The following is a 20715-nucleotide window of genomic DNA, read 5'->3' as shown; positions in this document are numbered from 1 at the left end:
TTCAATTCTCTTCCCACCATATATGATGGGGGCAGGTGTAATGCCATTATCCATCTTTATGCATATTTAATATTTTGCAATATTTTTTAATTCAATTCAAATTTCAGTTAACTTCATAATTACATTAAATCATTATATTTAATTCAAGTTAGGTTGAAATTAAATTAACCAAACAAATGACATTAATTGGAACTACACCCACCCCCATGATATGACCTGAATTTAGATCAAACACATTATCACCACATTCATCTGCATTGTCGGTCATTCGGTAGACTCTGTTGAGTGAGTAAACAAAGAAAATCACAAGTCAAAATTTTCTTTTTCTTATGTGTAATTTTTCATATAAAATGAGAAGAAGATAATAGTGAAATGGTTAATGACTTCCTCGAAAAAAAAAATAATTGAGAATTTTGTTGGATTTGTTTTTCTCTGCTGGACACTCTTTTCTTCTTCTCCAACAAAGACGCGCAGTGAGTTCTACTGTTATCACCTACCGTCGCTCACTGCGCTCTTGTATTTACCAAGCGAACCACAGGAAGCATTTTGCGTAGTGAAAATTCTCTTCAATTGCCCTTTCATTCTCGCTGAATTAGGAAACACCATTTCCCTCCACCAGATCCGGTGGCGGATCACCGTCGAACCTCTCTCATTCTTCGAATGCCGCTTCGGTTACTGTGATTTCCGCTGCATCGGCTTTCGGAACTGTGCTGTGATTCTTCTGCATCTTTTGCTTCTCCGAAATGCTTATCTTCAGTCCTGTTACTCCCGGTCAGGTACGCCTTCTCGTTCGGTCTTCTAGAGCCATCAGATCTTGCATCGACTCGTATTTTGTTGCCGCTAGTTACTCATTTATCTTTATTTCACCGTGGAACTTGATGTGTTGTGTTTATGAGAGAGACTGATTCTTGTTTTTTCGCCGCTGGTTAATCGTTGCCTATTTTTACTTTCAAGTGTCTGTGTTTGTGATCAGTGATCGCTATTGATTCTTTGGTTCGTTACTCTTGCAGGTGTCGTTCTTGCTCGGGATCACTCCGGTCGTTGTGGCATGGATATATTCGGAGATATTGGAATATCGGAGAAGCTCTGTCTCGTCCAGAGCGTAAGTTCGACTGGATCGATAACTCTTTGTGGCGTTAGTTTTTAGTTGCGCCTGTGGGCACAGTTTTTGCAATTTACTGGAATGTAGCTTCTGCGAATTTCGAGATAACTAGAAAATTAAATGATGTACAGTTGCTGTGTTATTCGTTGAAGTGTTAAGTAGTTGGCCACAATTTGATTAACGTGCGTATATTTATGTCGCAATATAACGGGTTTTAATAGTTATGAATTATGATGCTACCGATATGCAACTTCTGTTTTTTATTTTAATCCACCACAATTTTTTAGAATAAAGAATGTGATAATCCGATATGGATTAATTAATTAAGTGGCAGAGTCAAGAGTTTTGTGTGAGAGTTATAGAGTGGAGGTTCTTCCAGAAATATATTATTCCGACGTTTAAGAATGGAAGTGCATTAGAAAATTGTTGCCATGATTTCTTATGGAAGTTGTTCTCGTTTAGTGGTCAGTCGGATATCAACTTGGTTGAAATGAGTAGTGATGCTGTTAAAGATGAAGACAAAGCAGTTTTATTGGAGGGAGGAGCTCTACAATCGGGATCCCCGAGGGCGCGGAGCATAACTGCCTCACCATCCATTATCCGGTTTGTAATCCATGTCGCCCTTGTTTTTGCTTAAATTATGGTTTTATGCTTAAACTTGCACTCACACGCTTGGTGTTTTCCTTATTTCTTCAGATTCCTTTTGATGGATGAGTATTTCCTTCTAGAAAACCGTTTGACACTCAGAGCGATGTAAGTAAATTATATGAAATCAGAATTATTTGTTTATGTCGATCAAACTATTTGTTTTTCATTTCCTCTGTTTTTCCTCCATGACAGGTCTGAATTTGGTCTCCTTTTGGCTTACTTTTATCTGTGTGACCGCACGGATTTCTTTGCCTCGTCAAAAAAGGTTGATCTTTAATCAGGATATTTATCTTCTGCGTTTCATTTCTTGACGAGTACTATTTTGTGCTTGCATAGCCAGTTCAGCAAACAAAATTGCTGCATATTGGCATGCTTATTAGCTTTAACATAACTATTACCTTCTTATTTTTTCAACGAAATTTTTGTGGCGCTTCATGTTTCTTTTGTTTCTGTAAACATGACTTCCTTTAAGATACGTTATAACAAGTCAAAGTGTAAACTTATGAAAATCCAAGAAAGGTTAAAATCTCTCTTCTTGAATAAAAAATTGACAAACGATTGGAATCAATCATTAATGTAGAGGGAAAAGAGAAAGGATATAGGAGTGAAGTGCTTGTTGCATGAAGACACACAAAGCACAATGTACCACCTTAGTCAGTGCCCATTGCTGTTGGTCATGGGTTAGAAAAAATCATTACTCTTAATTACCGTGAAAGCAGTAATATATATTTAAAAATCATCTTTGTTATGTGACTACTATCCTTAAGTGATATAATCTTTGTCAATGTTCATCTGTTTTGCAGAATTACAATAGGGATCTCTTCCTATTTCTCTATTTTCTCCTCATAATAGTTTCGGCAATGACTTCCTTTAAGAAACATCAAGACAAGTCACCATTATCTGGGAAATCCATCCTTTATTTAAATAGACACCAGACTGAAGAATGGAAAGGCTGGATGCAGGTTTGTTACTTTTTCGGTTGATGTTGCTTTTCTCTTTCCATATATGCTGGAAAAACTCCCTGAAACTTCTGAGTTATGCAAGTGCAGATCCCCTGAAATTAATACATTTAGTAATATGGAAATGCAGTTCTATTTGTTGTTTTGTTGATTTTTTCATTAGATGTTCTGATTATTCAACTCTTGCCATACTTATAGTTAAATTCTTTAAATTTTAACCTTTCATATTTCTATTGTTTAACATCCATAACAGGTTTTGTTTTTGATGTACCATTACTTTGCTGCATCTGAAATCTACAATGCAATCCGTTTGTTCATTGCCGCATATGTTTGGATGACTGGATTTGGGAACTTCTCATATTATTATGTTCGTAAAGATTTTAGTCTGGCCAGATTTGCTCAGGTATGCAATTTCCTTGAACAATAAAAGCCTTATTTTTCATATTTGGTCTGTACTAACTGCAGCAAATTTTTAATTTCTCTGGTTGAGCAGATGATGTGGAGGCTTAATTTCTTTGTGGTGTTCTGTTGTATTGTACTCAACAACAGTTATATGTTATACTACATCTGCCCCATGCACACACTTTTCACTCTTATGGTTTATGGGGCACTTGGTATTCTCAACAAGTACAATGAGATTGGGTCAGTCATTGCTGTGAAAATCATTGCTTGCTTCTTGGTTGTTATCTTGGTATGGGAGATACCTGGAGTCTTTGAATGGCTTTGGAGTCCATTTACTTTCCTTCTTGGTTAGTAACATTTGCAATATTTGACTGCACCACTAAAAGAACAACAGATCATGCTAACTGGAAGGTTTCTTTAAACTTGCAGGTTATACTGATCCAAATCCTGCCAAATCGCATCTTTCCCGCTTGCATGAATGGCATTTTCGCTCAGGGCTTGATCGGTACATATGGATAATTGGCATGATTTATGCCTATTATCATCCAACTGTAAGTTTCTCATTTTATGTTTTTGAATTAATTCAAACAAATCTTATTATCTCTCTGATCGAGGTGATGATTATGAAGCAGGAAAATATCTCCAAATTCTGTCTCCTCTCTTTTTCTTTTTCTTTTTTTTTTTTTTATTTTCCTGTGAGTTGAGTATCTTGTGCACTGTCACATGGTATATAAGGTTGAACGATGGATGGAAAAATTGGAGGAAGCAGAAATCAAGCGCAGAGTATCAATCAAAGCAGCTGTTGTGCTGATATGCTCATTGGTATCGTATTTTTTAATAGCATTATTATATTAGTATACCTGTACTTTGTTTTATTTGATGGCCCTGACCCTGACCGTTTGAGTTGATTTCTAGGTGGGTTATTTTTGGTTTGAGCATATATACAAGCTGGACAAGCTTTCATACAATAAATACCATCCTTATACTTCCTGGATTCCCATAACGTATGTTTAATTTTCCTTAATATTCCATTTAGGAGGAGGGGAAGGAACCTGGCGAGAGACCTTTTCAGTTATAAATGTGACACCTTTTTATTTGACAGGGTTTACATATGCTTGCGGAATGTCACACAAAGTTTCCGTAGCTATACTCTGACACTTTTTGCGTAAGTTGTCTTTGTAGAAGTACAATCTTTTATTCTTCTTCTTCTCTTCCCATGGACATGCCTTCATACTCAATGACTTAATTTACTGCTAAATGCTTGTCAAATTTAACTTTCCTCACTTTGTTTTAAGGCTGGTAATTTGCTAATTTATTTATAATGCTTCTACCTTTGCTAGATGGCTTGGGAAGATTACACTGGAGACTTACATCTCCCAGATCCATATCTGGTTAAGGTACTTTGAAGCTGATATTTATAATGCTTTTAGTATTTATTGATGCTTTACTGGATATTATGTATTTGTTGTCCTAATATGAGTTGAGGGGTTATTTGGTGCACATATAGTCAGTGACCCGGCCATATTCGATTCCTAGGCATGACCTGGATACATGTTTGGGCATGTATGATTTCACTTGTTTGGCATGGTATAATAGACTAGATTGCTTCGTTACACTCAATGTTGAGCATTTAATTTTGAATTATTTTAATTACTAATTTTTGGTGGAGTGATAACTTTGAATTTAGAGACTATGCTGTGTATTAACTAATAAATAGTTTCATATATATCAATTTGCCATATAAAAAACGTATCAATGAATATGCTTTGCACTAGAAATTGGGGCAAATTGGATTTAAACTGTTGGATGATTACCTCGTCCTTGAGGGGGGAAAGAGATTTTGCTAAACTAATTGCTTTTGTTGTTCTAAAATTTGGTTCTTAATGCATGTCGAAAGGGGAAAATGCATAATATACATTCATGCACAATTACTTTCGCGCTTGATGCAACTTGTGTACATGTATAGTGTAAATGTAATTATTTTTGTTATTTATCTGAATATATTAATTCTTCCTTTGTGTAATTGGCTGATTTTAGGTCGGGTGTTCCTGATGGACAACCCAAATTGTTGCTTTCCCTGATCCCAGACTACCCAATGTTGAACTTCATGCTTACTACTTCCATATATGTCGCAGTAAGTAAAAAGCACTAGTTGGATTGAGTTTTTTTTTTTTTTTTTTAATGTTGATTGGTTCTGATTTTAACTTTCTTCGCAGATTTCCTATAGGCTTTTTGACCTGACAAATGTACTCAAGGTGGCATTTGTGCCCAGCAAAGACGACAAGCGTCTTGTACACAATTTAATTACAGCAACAACAATCTCAGTTGTTTTATATTCTTTGTCCCTTGGCTTCCTTAGGGTACCTCAAATGTTGGTAAGTGTTATTGCAATAACATGTTCTGGTCCGAACCACTTAAATTATCGTTAGATATAAGCAATCTACCGGTTAAGCTCATACATCCTTCCATACATCACACCTGATAACATGAATGTTTATGAAAGCACTCAAGATAGGCATGAGGTTTTCATACATGTAACAACATAGTTTGTTGGTAACAGAAGATGATAACGAGGATGGTAAGAAAGACGGTTTTTTGCTTGCATGCCCTATGGATAAACTGTCTTCTTGACAGAGTTTTAAAACTAGGCTACTGTAGAACTAATCTACCGTTAAAGAGCTACGTAAAAGCTAAAATAAGCTTTCGCTTTTTGTCATGGATCCTAACACCTCTGTTGAATGCGACATTGTTTGAGTGAATAATGTGTAGCGATATATCATATCAAATTAGGAAGCTATGCCACCACCACAAATGAAATACAGCCTACTTGTGTGGAACAGTTGAAATTTTATCGTTTAAATTTGCATTTTATGCCTCATACATTTCACTAAATCTTGATATGTAAAATTTCGCAGGTTTGAAAATTTGCATATGTATATAGTGTTACAAGCTTCTATGATAGTTTCCTGTGGATGGAAGAATACCGAGCCAACTGCTACCATTGGTTTGTCATCTCTTTTTTGAGTCAGAGAAGTAAAAGTAAACTTGTACCCATAAGAAGCAAAATGGAATTATTCTAATAGTCTAATAGCTCTGCAGTTTTAGGAGTTTGGAAGTTGTATAGATAAGAGGGTGACGTTGCAATTTTATTTTTTATTTTTTATTTTATTTTATGCAACCTTACTTGTTGTCGATCACAACTTATGACAGAGATTTGACATTGAACAGAGATAAGAGAAATTTACATAATTGCAAATTTTTTATTTTACAGAGTTGAGTTAAAACTAAAATTATTTGAAAGATTTGATATTTGTTAGATTTATTTATAATAAATTGTTAATCAATCAATATAAATATATAATATGATATTCACGATGAATATGTATCGGTACCAAAAAAATGTGTTGGAAATTTCAAATTAATTAAAGTGTGTTATAATATATAAATAAGTATAAATATTATTTTAAACAGTATTATAATATATTTTGAATTATTTATGGTTATATTCTTTAATTTCAATTCTATATATTTCTAAATTTAGTGCCTTTTAGAAAAAAAGTGGGTATAAAAAATCTTTTATATATTTAATATGTATTTGTTTGAAAGTAATTTAAGTTGAAAATAGACAACATTGTTATTTAAATAAATTAAAATTTAATTGAATCAAATAATAAATATAGGGATTTAATTAAATATAAGACAATAATAACAAAATCTCACTTGACATGTTGAACAACTTTTTTAATTACGGTGGTGCAGAAAGAAAGATACAGAAGAGCAAGATTGAACCGGCCCAACCCATTTAGAATTATTGATAGAATTATGTGGAAGAATATTCGAGCGAAGCGGTGAAGGCCTGAAAATGTTTGTATATCTCGAAAAGTCATCTATAATCAACATATATAAGTTGTAGGAACATGACCGCCAAACAGAGAGATATTTGAGAATGCAGAAAGCAGGAGGAAAGCGTTTATTAACAGAGGAATTGAGGTCGAAAGCTGAGGTTTATCACGGGGACAAAGTTTGCAGGGAGAAGTTCTGTTTGTTGTTGGAAGAAAGAGGTCTACCTGAAGGGCTGTTGTGCATTGAGAACATTGAAGAATGTGGGTATGTGAAGGAAATAGGGTTTGTTTGGCTAAAGCTTGAGAAGAAGAAGGAGCAAAGGTTTGATAACATAGATGTCTGCTATGATTCTGTTGTGACTGCTTATGTGGAGCCAAACAAGATAAAGAATCTTACTGGGGTGAAGGCCAAAGACTTTTTGGTTTGGTTCACTTTGAATGAGATTTCTGTTAGGACTACACCAGAAGGACCTCTCGTCACCTTCAAATCTTTCGTTGGTCTTTCTATGTCTTTTCCATTCTCTTTCTTCAAACCTGGGAAATCAACCACTCTGTAATTATTCAAGAACACTTTTAAATATTGTATTAATTATTACAAGTTCTGTTAATTATCCTCTTTTTTGTTTTTTTGTTAAAAATAGTGTATATATGAATGTAATTGTATGTTTATTATTTCCTTAATTGAAAGGAAGAGAAGAGAAAGAAAATAGTATATGTTTAGGATATGCGAAGAGGTGCTTATCTTTTCAAATTGTTTACGTAATACAGTCTTTGAAGAGGCGTGTGCCTTTCATTTGCATGGCATAGGTTACGTGTGAAAGAAACATTTATGTCGGAGAGTTACCATTAAATAATGGGTTAAATATTTGGGGCGATTTTGGTTTTAAACCCTCCTTCAAATTAAGGTACAATTTAGTAATCTTAGAAAATTCTGATTTTAATATTTTTACCAAATTTTTTAACTTTATTTGTTGCTTTATGCACGTTTTAGTGTAGCATTTGGATTGTTTATACTGTTTGACACAACTGAGAAACGCGTTTGAAACAACAAATAAAATTGAAAAAATTTGGTAAAAAAGATTAAAATCAGAGTTTTCTAAAATTGAAGAACTAAATTATACCTTAGTTTGAAAGAGAGACTACAACTAAAATCGTCCCAAAATAAAAAGACTAAAAATATATTTAACTCTTAAATAATTAAAAAAATCTAGTTAGTTATTCACAAGTTAATTAATTGAGTATTAGTAAGGTTTTATCTTTCATGAATGTGGAGGTGATGGGTGAGAACATTCATTAATAATAATAAATGATTATATAGTGTTATATTTAAGAGCATTATGTTATATATGGTAAAGAAAGAAATAAGGGTTGATGATGATGAAAATGGTTGAAAAGAACTAGAAAACAAATCACTAAAGATAAGCGTGGAAAATAATTAGAAAGGATGATGGAGACGTGCAGTAAAAGAAGTTGCCAGAAATATTTTTTTACTCCACGATAATATTTTTTTAACTTCTATCTATTTATCGATCTGTTTATTTATCTATCTATATATATAATTTAAATTCTTATAGGAATTGGTTTTGATAAAAATATGTATAATTATTTTGATCATATTATTATCTTTATTATAATTAGCGAAAACACATTAGTTATCGTATTTTTTGATTTTTTAGATATTTAATATATATATATATATATATATATATATTATTTTTTTAAAAAATATACATATCAATGAGTTTTTTTAATTTCGTATAAAATATATTAATAATATATAATGTACTATAAAAGACCGAATAAATATCGCATCACTGTAATAATAAATTACTTGCTCCTTAAACTATTTTATTTTATTATTTTATTTATTACGCAAATAATTTTTACTAATATTAAAATTGTGTCATATTTTTATATTTTTACAGTGTTTTACCTTTTTTAAATATTAAACCTCTATTTTATATAATTGTCTAGTTATTTTATAGACAAACTATATTTAAAGAATTTACTAATAAAATTTTATTATGATTTTGTTATGTTTTTTCAAGATATTCAATAAATGGGTTCTAAAGGTCCGATTCTTTTATGCACGTGTCTCAACAATTTTTTAGAGTTTATTCTTTTATTCTTTAATAGTATAGTAAACTTTCAAAATCTAAAAATCTATTATTATTATTATTATTATTATTATTATTATTATTATTATTATTATTATTATTATGTTTAACTGCTAATTTAGTAGGATTATATAATTTGTATATTAAATATCTATTCTTATGGATATTTATTGCTCATGATTAGGATATTTATTGCTCATGATTATAGATAGTAAACATTGTAATACTGGCATATAAAAAAGTTCGGTTCAAATATTATATTATTTGTATATGTAGATATATGTTATTTGCAAAAAATAAAAAATTTAATTTATATTTTATAAAATTAAATTTTAATTCATATTACATTTTATATATTTTTTATAATTTTATTTTAATAATTTAAATAAAATATATAGTTTTTAAAATATTTGTAGATATTCACGAGATATCATCTTATATTAAAAGTGACAAATATTTCACTGTACCTACGTATAATAATATTTATTACTAAAATAATAAAATTTTTAAATAAAATTACATACAAAATCATAAATAAATAGTTTATTATGATGGCAAATATATTTAGAAATTATAACATTCATTATTTAAATTATTTTATTATTTGTTTTTATTCAAAAAAAATTAAATATTCACTTGGAAAAAATTCTCTTAAACTCAACAAATATATTTTATAGTATTATGTAATTATTTTATTTAAACTTTATTCAGTAAATTTTGTTAGAAGGTGTCCCTCAACATATTTGTTGTGAATAGGATATGTATTAGTCATAAACAATATTAATATTAATATTAAAAAATTTGTTAAACCAAATTATTTAGTAATATTTATAAAATCAATAAACAATTATATTAAAAAGGAAAAAATAGAAATAATTAATGTGTACACAAAAAAATATCTCATTATATAGTTATAGATATGTATTTATAGATCTATGGGATTAAAAGGTTACAAAATTTATATTAATTAATTTTAAAGGTTAAAATGTTCAAATTATAAAATTGTCATTAATATTTATAAAGTCAATAAACAAAAGGAAACAATAGAAATAATTAATGTGTACAAAAAAAATATCTCATTATATAGTTATAGATATGTATTTATAGATTTATGGGATTAAAAGGTTACAAATTTTATATTAATTAATTTTAAATGTTAAAATGTCCAAATTATAAAATTGTCATTAATATTTATTAAATTAATAAAAAATTATATTAAAAAGGAAAAAACAGAAATAATTAATGTGTACACAAAAAATATCTCATTATATAGTTATAGATATGTATTTATAAATTTATGGGATTAAAAGGTTACAAAATTTATATTAATCAATTTTAAATGTTAAAATATATTAAAATTTAGGATAGAGATATACTTTAGTTTTGCATCAAAGTTAAAAAAAAAAAAACGTAGAATAAAGAAGTATTTAACTTATGTATCATAATTAAATATTATTAATTATTTTACTTTAAATTTAAAATGCATAACTTAAAAATGGGTTGGTTGGTTGGCACTATATTGCTGATTTAGAATCACCTAATAATTTCTCTACCCAATAACCGCGTCATCAATTCAATGTTGGCCTACCTGGAGAAACTACTCTAGAAGAATATTTAAGGAGAAAAGATTAAAAGAAAAAATTACAGAGCCTTTTTATCAGCTAAATTAACATGATTATAAATTAGTTTATAAATAAACCAAATTTAAGTTGTTTCTAAAAAATATATTTGTCAATAAGTCATGACAAAAATATCCGATATTCAAATAGAGTAGTAAAATTTTTTAAATTTCTAAATTTTTTAGATTCATTTTGATATAATTTTTTTTTTAAATATAAAATTTATATTTTTATGATCATTTTATTTTTATATTTTATATCAAATAAAAATAAATATAAAAGAGTGATATGATATTGTTATCGTGAAACATATATTCTTTTGCAGACAAGTGAAAGATAACACAGAAAGCTTCATAAAGAAGACATCTGAATTATTACTGCTGCTGATTTATTCATATTGAAAGATAGGATTTTGATATAGTTGTCAGAAAAAAATTGGCAACTGAAATCGGTAAGAATGATTATCCAGGAGTAGGAAGATGGTCTCCTTTTAAGAAGTAATTAATAAGAGTGAGACCTTCACTAGGCTTGTTCAATGGCACCAAGTGACCAGCTCCTCTCACTGTCACATACGTCAATCCTTCATATTCTACTGTTCTTCCTCCAACCTTACAACCAAACATCTCACACTTAAACAAATTACATCATAATTAATCAAAAATTACCACTCATATATGTATATATATATACCTGATTATCATGGTACCAAGTTCGCCACCTAGATTTGAGAGGTAATCCAAGAGCCTCAACGCAATATCTTGTCCCTATTACTGGCACTCTTCCATCTGCGTCTCCACTGTACCACAGACAAAACATCTCTTTAATTTCTTAGATGCATCAGAAATGGAACCTAATCAATGCAGTCATGACATAAGAATGGTTATTTGAAAAAGGGAATCCCTGCATGGATAGCACATGAGTGAGTAACCCTTTTGCTCAAACCAAGTAAAAATTTAATCTTTTCATTCAATGCACATTGTTTGTATCTAAAGTTAGCAATCATGTTAGTGATGTGACACTTTTTTATCTTGAAAGAGAGAAACCTGTATATCCATATCTTAAGCCCACCCTTGATGAGTTTGGTGTAGATGGGTAGCACCGAGAACACAGAGAAGTTGTAAGCCCTCAATATGGAATTACTAGGAAATCATGAAACACTGAAATTAACGTTCAATGATCATTGCTATTAAAAGTTAATACTGTAGATTCAAGGAACAAATTTAATGGCTTACTTGCAAACCTTCCATGCTACGTTAGTGGCTCTTTTAGTGTCTGCATGAAATGCTGATTGAACATCTTTTCTGTTGAAATACTCTTCTGCATAATTGGAATAACAAGGGTCATAGCCCCCAAAAATTCTCATCCTTCCTTCTCTATGATAATTTCTCACCTGCAATAACCAAATTCTCCCTTAACTTAAACAACTTGGCATGGAATAAATTAAGGGTAATAATTATAAATCTGTGATGGTATTTATCAACCTTGGTAAATGATTCAGGGCCGTCACTGTTGCTATCACCAGCCATTGAGGATGTACTGTTTGAAAGACATGCCGGGGCATAAATGTTGTATATGTCAATTTCTGAGTAATCTCGGAAGACTTCGTTCATGGCCTTGTTGCATTCATTGGACCATTCAAATTGTTTAAAATCGCATACTTGTTTTGCTTTCTCATATTGCTGATCTGATATAACTGCGTGGCTCCATGCATATTCCAGAAGGCCTTTGTAGTCATAGTAATCATCAGTCTCTGGGTTACCTACCTGAACATGTGAATCTATTTAGAAAGCAAAGAAATCATCCGGGGTGCAAGCATATTCAGATGTTGCACTATAATTTTTTGAAGGTCACTAATAGTTCTTGAGATAAAACTTTAATTTTTACAAAAGAATGAGCTGTATCCGATTTACTTACAATAAAACCTTTAAGATTGATAAAAGGGTATTTGTTGCTATCTCTGTTTCGATCAAAGATTAACTCTGCAAGCTGAGGGATATAGTGACCTGGAAAATATGGAAAATGGAATTGTGATGATGCCAATATGGTATGTGACAGAGAAATCACAGTGAAGTTAAACACTGACCACCGTAGCTTTCTCCTGATATAAAAAAGTCCCGGGATTTGAACTGAGGGAATCTTTGTAGCCAATTCACCAAGAAATTGTAGGCATCCTCAGCTGATTCAAGTAATTCAACAAATATCAGCACTTCAATCAACAAAATCAGAAGAATTTATGTTTTGTCAAGGAAACTGACCTACTAAGTTATCCTCTAAGATGGTGTCAGAAGAGGTGTTGGTATAAGAAAATCCAACTCCAACAGGGGATTCAACAAACAACAAATTTGCTTCTGCAAGGGTTTCAAGTTTTGAAGCAAGTAAGCAGAATAATCGGAAGCAATAAGAGATAATAAGGAAACAAAGAAACCAGAAAGTCGAAACCTTGATTCCAGGAATATGTGTTGAAATGTAGTCCTTCCCCGTTTTTGCTGACTAAAAGAGGTCCAATCTCAACAACGGCACCATAGCCAACAGAGGAGCATCCAGGTCCTCCATTGAGCCAGAGAAGAAGAGGCTTGTTGGAGGGTTGAGACTGAGCTTCAAAGAACCAGTAGAAAAGGGCCCTTCCATGGTTTTCATTGACAGTTATGTAACCTGAAAAGTGTGAGATTGAAGGGGTTGAAGGTTGACCAGGAAGATCGATTATTCTATCAGACTCATATGCTGCATTTACTGCTGATGCTTTAATGAACAAAGTACTCAAAACATACAAACATAGGAAAGGGAGAATGAGAATAACATTGATGATTTTCATCTTCAAAAGGGACATCTTTCGCCAAACCATTCACTTCATTATTTTCTTATAGTGCTAACATTGCTCACTCTCATCAAATCACTTGGAGTTCTTGGAAATGGCCAATGTACACGTGGAACTGTTTTTTTTTTTTTTTTTTTTTTTTTTGTGTGTGTCCTTTTACAGTGGTTTATATAATACTTTATATAGTTTAAAAAATGCTGCATGCTTTATTATACAGATAATATTTCTGTTTTTGTTGTGAACAGCTAGCTAAGTTTATGCCAGTGTTTACCAACCCTTGTGGTGGTCCCTTATCTGCATAAACTGCACTACATCACATCAATATTCTACCCCAAAATTCAACGCATCTTTGGCCTCCTTCACTTGTTTTATTTTCCTGAGGCTTCGTTTGGATAGAAGGGATTGGATTGGAACATATTTGAGAGTAAAAGATTACATAAATTTACATAAAAAAATACGAAAAAAATTAGAATAAAATAATAAAAGTTTAAGAAGTGATTCATATCTAGTATGTTCAGAATCCATTACAAGGGTTTATCTTTTCTTATCTAACTAATAAAAAATAATTCTAGTTCTAGAAGTAACATGTTGCTTCCCGTAACTACACTAATAAGTAATTTGTATAAAGTTGTTGTATTTTATATAATTAATAAATTATATAAAGCTTGCTAATTATTTAATTGGTAAAGTTATAGTAATTAATAACTTTGTAACGATTAAATTATAATCATCTAATAAATAAACTTTCAAATATAGTAAGAATATTAATTTTAAAATTTTATTTAATTAATAAATTTATTGTAATAAAAGGTGTAAATTCAATAATTAAATTATAGTGTTAATAATAATTTTAATTAATTATATTAAGAGGCGAATGTGTCTAAAATGTTAATATAAATTATTTTAAACTAAAATATAATATTAAAAATAAAGGATTTAATTAATTTTAAAAATGAAAAAGATTAAACTGAATTTAAATAAAATGCTAAATGACTTAAAGTATAATTTAGTTTTTATATATAAAAAAGAAACAAATTGTGATGGATTGGAACGAGTAAATAATTGTCTTTTCTATAAACTCAAGATATCACAGAATTTTGTTGAGTAAAAAGAACATCATGAAAACCTTATCAAAATTAGTTACTTTTAATTTATTTTACTAACATCAATTTTAATAAATATTTAAAATATGTTACAATGACTCATAACTCAACCTAGTCTATACTTCAATCTATATAATATATAAGAATATTTTACTAAGCTTAAGTTTAAAGTAATAGGGATGTTGTTTGAATCAATGAATGTAGCACTCAAAAGTTTCTAACGAAAATGAATTCCTAAAAAAATTGATTTTGAGAAATAAAGAGATGAGATTTCGTTTAGTATTCAGATATGCCATGAGTGGTAGGAATTATGAATAGTTGGAGATAAAACAACTCACTTGAATATTGAAATTAAAAGTACTTAGTGCTATAGATTTCAGAAGAAGAGAAATAGGTAAGTTGTGAATTGTTAAGTTTCAAGAGGCTGAAGAATTAATTTGGGATTCTTCTTCTCTTGAGATTTTGTTTTCCTTTTGGGGGAGAAGGGTCGAATAATGAATCTTGAGAAGCGGCTCAAGTGATCCTGGAGTCCTTCCATCTGGTAATGACCAAACCGCCAATCTCGATCTATATAAGGTCGCTGTACTGGCTCATCAAGTCCACCTGTCACCAGAAGCAAGAACACTTCTTAGAAACTTTTCTGTATAACCCCCACAAGCTTATGAACATTAGCTTTTAAATGTTTGACACGGATTAACATAGCCAAACATTTTCTTTTTCAACATAATCACCTTGACACAAGGTGCTATATTTGCCTGGTCTAGCCTTTCTCAAAGGAGCCAAAACCCAAATTCAGCGGGAGGCATTCAGGATATAAGTTCTGCAAGGACTAGAAGCAGTATTCTGATAAATGGTCTGCGGGAACAGTATTTTGGGGCTAATGTATATCAGGTTCATTTTTCTTAATTATATGCATATGCAGTCTCAATTACACATTCTAAATCTAACTGCCGTGGATCTTAAATGGGTTTTATATAATTATAGTTGATTTGGTTCACAGTCCATTGTAATTGGTTGTCCTGACTGAAGTAATACTTATTATGCAACTGCTGTCTAAGCCATTAACTAATGGATTTTCATGTAATTTGTTGCCAAAGTCGTAAGGCATCAACTACATTAACAAGGCGAGATCATACTAATACAGTTAAAGAACAATCTGAAACTTTACAATGATATCATGAGTAAATAATTACCTGCATACATTAAACGGTGTTTATTCACAGCCCGATAAAATGGTCTCGTTTTCTTCTCTTTGGCAGCTCTTTGGAGTTCATCCCATGCTATTTCACGATCTTCACGTGTAACTTTGCCCGTGTTCACAATCTGCAATCAAGAGCCCATAGGAAGTGATTCAAAACTAGACAGAGCAAATGTCACGGAAAAGCAAATACAGACAGGGAGTTCGAACTTTAGAAAATAGATGGTAAGAGGGGCGAGGGATCCGTGCAAGATTATTTGCCCGGTCAACTGCGACAAGTCCGAACTTGGGACCATATCCATCGGCCCATTCCCAGTTATCAGAAATAGTCCAGAACAGGTAACCAAGTACACGTACACCCTGTAGAACACTTATAAGAAGTCTACAATCAAATTGATGTTTATGAAATAATAAGTTAATTTTAAGGAAATAAAATTTAATCCACTATCAAAACCATTTTTATGGCAGCATAAACAGCTAGCAAATGCTCCAAGAGATATGGCCGGCGGATCAAATCTGTCTCATCCGAAACCCCATTTTCAGTAATGATGAAGGGAATTTTTAGATGTCTGTATCTTTCATGGAACTGAAGCAACATGCGGTATAAACCATCAGGGTATACCCCACGACCAGATTCACTATACTCATCATTTTCCACCAGCTTCAGGCCCGCACCCGAAACCACTTCCTGAAATAAATGTCAGAATTCATAGTGTCTATGCCAGATATCATCCACAGTGCATTTCAAGGTTAATAAAGCAAACCTGTCCATAGTAGTTTATGCCTATATAGTCCAGCTTTTCAGATATTCCATCAATGTATGGGAAGAGAGTCAATGAATTAGCCAGTGAAACAGCAGCAATGTCATACAAACCATAGGGTCGCATAAATGACACATGATGTGCTACACCAACTATTGAATTTAATGGGTTACTGCCAAAAAGATATTATAGTTCAGATAACTAGAAACATAAAAATAGAAAAGAGCCTAAGTGGTCAACTCCAAATGTTTAGCTTACGTATATGAAGGGATAAGGCATAAAACAATTGATTGCAATAGAAAGGTATAGTAGCCACGAACTCAAACAGAGAATGGACATGGACAAAAACTAATAGATAAAGTTTAATGCAAATGAGCCCAAGAAAAGAGGATAAATATCATAAACAATTTTAAATTCCATAATCAGGTCTATGATGATCTATATGCGCAATATAAACTTGCAACAAATCTAAAGCTCCTACGAGAAAGAAAAACCTTTGTCCGTGGATGTAATCATATGCCTTTGAGTGTGCAACAGACATCCAATGCATGGCCTGCTGAAAAACACCGGTTGGAAGTGCTGAAGTTGCGACCTCAAGCATATCAGGATGACCTCCAGGCCAAGCACCAGCACAGTAAGTAAGCATACAGAAGACATGGGGCTCATTAAATGTTACCCAATAGTCTACCAAATCTGAGACACTGTCTACAACAAGCCTACATGAAAAGAGAGGATATGAGAAAAAGTTTCATGAATATACTATCATAAGATGAGTAACTCAACAGGACTAGACAACAATGTGATCTAAACAGGAACATTCATATTCATGAAAAGAGCAAATCATATATAGAAGCAGGAATTTCAATCTCTAAACTTTCTCAAATATACATTAAATAAACAAATGCATGTAATTGGTAGTCATAAGTAACGAGATGGAAGGATAGTTAAATGTGACATTGGAAACTCAAACTAAAATATTATAATGTAGCCTAGATGGAGAATTCACAGAGAAACAATTATCAGCTTTTCATTTAACTTCAAATGATTTTCTTAGCAATTATCACAGTTCGATTGCTGCTTTGATAAGAAAATAATAGCATACAGATAACAGACACTAAAGCAAAAACTAACCTCGTAAAGTCCATGAAATAATCCACTGTCTTTTCCAGCTTCCAACCACCATATTCACCAGCCCAGGGTGGAAGTGAGTGATGGAAAAGAGTAAGCATCACCTTCATTCCATATGATCGAACCTTATTGATAATCCACTTATACCGTTCCAATGCAGCATAGTTAACCTAAGAAAGAGCAACACCTGAGTTACTCATAGTTCAATTGGTTGATAAGGTTCAACATAAAACTGAGAATTGAAAAGCATATTCATAATCTCCACTAAAGCTTTTGACTGACATAAGCTTCGCCGTGAATGGCACCGTAACTCATCATCATTTTGAAAGGTCCGCTTCTAACTTACAGATTCATTAAGGCTGTTTACTGGCTCCACTGGCATGATTCTTGTCCAATCTATTCCCATGCGAAAAACGGTAACACCAGTATCCTTGGCCAAATTTATTTCTGTTTCAGGATCAGACCAAAATCTTAACCTCTCCTCCCTGAAAATCAGAAATTTCTTACAAGATAGCCATAAAACTACAGCGTTTTTCACTTTATGGAGGTGTGGAGGGTAAAATTCTCAAGTTTGAATTAGGGGAGTTACATAATGTTTACAAAAGGAGCTTTATAGGAATCTGCGCATGTTTTGATACTCTTAATATCATCATTGATTTTGAGGTAATTATTATAAAATAACGTCAAAACAAAATAATCACAGGGCTTACGGGCGTGGAACATTATGCCAAGCAGTTACATTAGGACGAGGTTCTTCTTCCCCTTCTTTTCCTTCCACTTCCAAGTACTTCTCAAATCCCCTAATCATGGCTTCCATAGCCAACTTAAGAGGCTTCCTGCCCCGCGGAGACGTCACGGCCCGCTGGGAACCACCGTCGCCAGAAGCAGAACCCATCACAGCATCCACTGTCTGCCTCCCCTCGGAGTCACCACTCTTTTCCTCAGCGAACTGGATCCAAGCATCATCAAGCCTGTCTTCGACATGAGCCGGTGCTGTAGCCAGACCAAAGAAAAACTCTTCTTCTGAAACAAAAAATTAAAAAAAAAAAATCGCATCCTTCTCCATATGCTTTCAAAGAAACACCTAAAGAGCTCACTTTTCATACACCTTAAAATTCGCACCCTCTTAAACTCATCGTATGCTTTTAAACAAACACCTAGAGAGCTTACAGGAAGTTACGGCTTATAGATAATTCTAAATAAACCTTGAAAATGCTGCCGAAATTATCCCAAACACGAATTTCATCTACAATGATTAGATGACGTTTGTAACTGCAACTTGATTAAATTCGAAATTAAAAGCACTCAATCATAATATAGAGTTTCTGTGAAATTGAACTTATGCAATGGACATGAGCCTGAAAACGCTCCCTTCCGTTAGGTTGTTGAGAACAAAGGCTTTTGACGAGGGAAACAAAACGTTATGATGAAGAGAGATCGTTTTACTGTAAGTTACCGGCAAAGTTAAAGTCGGCGAGAGTGTCGGAGGATTCGTCGACAGGGGAGCGGAATCGGCGAAGGTTGTTCTTGCGGAAGCGGGAGTAGGAGAAAGCGTTGGCGGCGACGGTGAGAGTAAAGAGAGCACCGGCGAGCTTGGTGGCGGTGAGGAAGAGCGCGACCAGCGTCATCGAAATGCGTGTTTCAGTTGCTAAGTAACCCTCCAAGCCATGAAAAATAGAAGAACATGACCAGGTGCGCGTGATCTCCACGTCACTTCCCCCAAATCAACGACACTTTCACCGGCGTTTTCTGAACTTAGTCTCTCCCTGCGAAAGATTGAGAGTGAGTGTTTTATCCACGTGGCGCGTGCCAGCATAGTTGTGTCTATATGGAATTTTTGTTGGATAACTGTCATTTTTTATTTGTCTTCAATCTACCAAAACACGAAGATGCATAAATATTCTCTCAACACAATATTATGTTATGTTACTCTTAACAACAATATTTTATTGGAAAATATCTTTTTAATAATTATTTTTTAGTAACATATAATTTATTAAAAAATTATTAAAAAAAGTTGTTAACGTATTATAATCATATTATATTTTATTTAGTGTTTTTCTTATAATAAGGTCATATGCACTGTTACTAAAATTTGGAAGTTAGATTAAAGTTGCAAGTGAGATGCATATACATTCTCTTGCGTGCCAAGAAGAAGGAAATCAACTAACAAGTTATAAGAATAAAATTAAAAAAAAATCTCCTTCTTTTGCATATTGCTCTTATAAAGATCATGAATTATTTTTCCGACATTTGTTTCTTATTTTAAGATAAAATATTCTCTGCTGTAATCACAAGACAACTAATTTCTAATTGTAATCCTTAAATTAAAGGATTTTATAATTTTATAAAGATAATGATATTAGACAACATTTTTTAACAATATTTAAACATTATTTATGTATATTGATTCAAAATTATTTTACAATCAATAATAATAATTATAATTACCATATGAACTAATCATAAAATAATACGTAAATAATGTTCAAATGTTATTAAAAAAATATTGTCTAAATATCATTATCTTTTTATAAAAAGTCATTGGCTTATCCCTTCACCTCCGAGTTTTCTCTTTAAACTCCAAATTTTATCTTTCTTACTTTTAAATTACTTTTTTTTAAAAGGATATTTTTTTCACTTTCTCCTACTATTCTTTTAGCCACTAACAATCCAGATTTATTTTATGAAAAATATTTTTTTAACAATTTTCTTTTTTTATAAATTTATGTGATTAATCTGTTTCAAATATTTATTTAAAAATAAATTTAAACGAAGTAATAAAATAGTGATATATGATCTACTATTAAAAAATTGTTAATTTAGAATCTTATTTAATTTTATACATCATTTTTACTTAATCAGTTTTTAAAATCTAATTTAAAAAATTAATAAATTCCAAAATTTAATTAAAAATTTTATTAGATTTCAATCAGATTCCAAATTTTAATTAAAGAATTTATTGAATTTCAAAACCTTAATTGGAAGTTCATGGAAGATGGATTTGGATATAATTTTTGG

General features: G+C 31.8%; 4 protein-coding genes across 5 annotated transcripts; 2 read left to right on the top strand and 2 right to left on the bottom strand.

Moving 5' to 3' along the window:
- The first annotated feature begins 253 nt into the window (after window positions 1-253).
- On the top strand, window positions 254-6379 carry LOC106768931 (protein REDUCED WALL ACETYLATION 2). Its single transcript, XM_014654328.2, has 16 exons — window positions 254-776; window positions 1011-1102; window positions 1565-1705; window positions 1799-1855; window positions 1943-2015; window positions 2554-2712; window positions 2963-3112; window positions 3203-3458; window positions 3541-3662; window positions 3847-3933; window positions 4027-4115; window positions 4214-4276; window positions 4452-4508; window positions 5149-5245; window positions 5328-5486; window positions 6027-6379. Exons 1-16 carry the CDS (start codon window positions 744-746, stop codon window positions 6030-6032), a joined length of 1641 nt encoding a protein of 546 aa, XP_014509814.1. The 5' UTR covers window positions 254-743; the 3' UTR covers window positions 6033-6379.
- Window positions 6380-6969: 590 nt separating this feature from the next.
- Window positions 6970-7629, top strand: LOC106766521. Its single transcript, XM_014651243.2, has one exon. The coding sequence runs from the start codon at window positions 7058-7060 to the stop codon at window positions 7508-7510; it is 453 nt and encodes a 150-aa protein (XP_014506729.1). The 5' UTR covers window positions 6970-7057; the 3' UTR covers window positions 7511-7629.
- A 3421-nt stretch (window positions 7630-11050) lies between these two features.
- Window positions 11051-13578, bottom strand: LOC106767251 (serine carboxypeptidase-like 26). The gene is made up of 9 exons (XM_014652100.2): window positions 13129-13578; window positions 12945-13037; window positions 12773-12865; window positions 12604-12692; window positions 12171-12452; window positions 11922-12079; window positions 11733-11828; window positions 11380-11485; window positions 11051-11297 (listed from the first exon to the last, which is right to left on the bottom strand). Exons 1-9 carry the CDS (start codon window positions 13529-13531, stop codon window positions 11151-11153), a joined length of 1467 nt encoding a protein of 488 aa, XP_014507586.2. The 5' UTR covers window positions 13532-13578; the 3' UTR covers window positions 11051-11150.
- Window positions 13579-14925: 1347 nt separating this feature from the next.
- On the bottom strand, window positions 14926-19514 carry LOC106769336 (beta-glucosidase-like SFR2, chloroplastic). 2 transcript variants are annotated; one of them, XR_002668857.1, is made up of 11 exons: window positions 19151-19514; window positions 18405-18717; window positions 18041-18179; window positions 17698-17864; window positions 17061-17282; window positions 16570-16738; window positions 16260-16493; window positions 16016-16165; window positions 15801-15930; window positions 15339-15436; window positions 15068-15210 (listed from the first exon to the last, which is right to left on the bottom strand). XR_002668857.1 is itself a non-coding variant. In XM_014654924.2 (10 exons), exons 1-10 carry the CDS (start codon window positions 19320-19322, stop codon window positions 15017-15019), a joined length of 1890 nt encoding a protein of 629 aa, XP_014510410.1. In that variant the 5' UTR covers window positions 19323-19512; the 3' UTR covers window positions 14926-15016. The 2 variants fall into 2 exon arrangements, 1 of the variants encoding a protein (XP_014510410.1); XM_014654924.2 differs by lacking the exon at window positions 15339-15436 and having other exon boundaries at window positions 14926-15210; window positions 19151-19512.
- Window positions 19515-20715: the final 1201 nt, after the last annotated feature.

This window comes from Vigna radiata, chromosome 7 (assembly GCF_000741045.1).
Source record: "Vigna radiata var. radiata cultivar VC1973A chromosome 7, Vradiata_ver6, whole genome shotgun sequence".
NCBI classification, from domain to species: Eukaryota; Viridiplantae; Streptophyta; class Magnoliopsida; order Fabales; family Fabaceae; genus Vigna; species Vigna radiata.
This window is presented reverse-complemented; position numbering and strand designations above follow the sequence as displayed.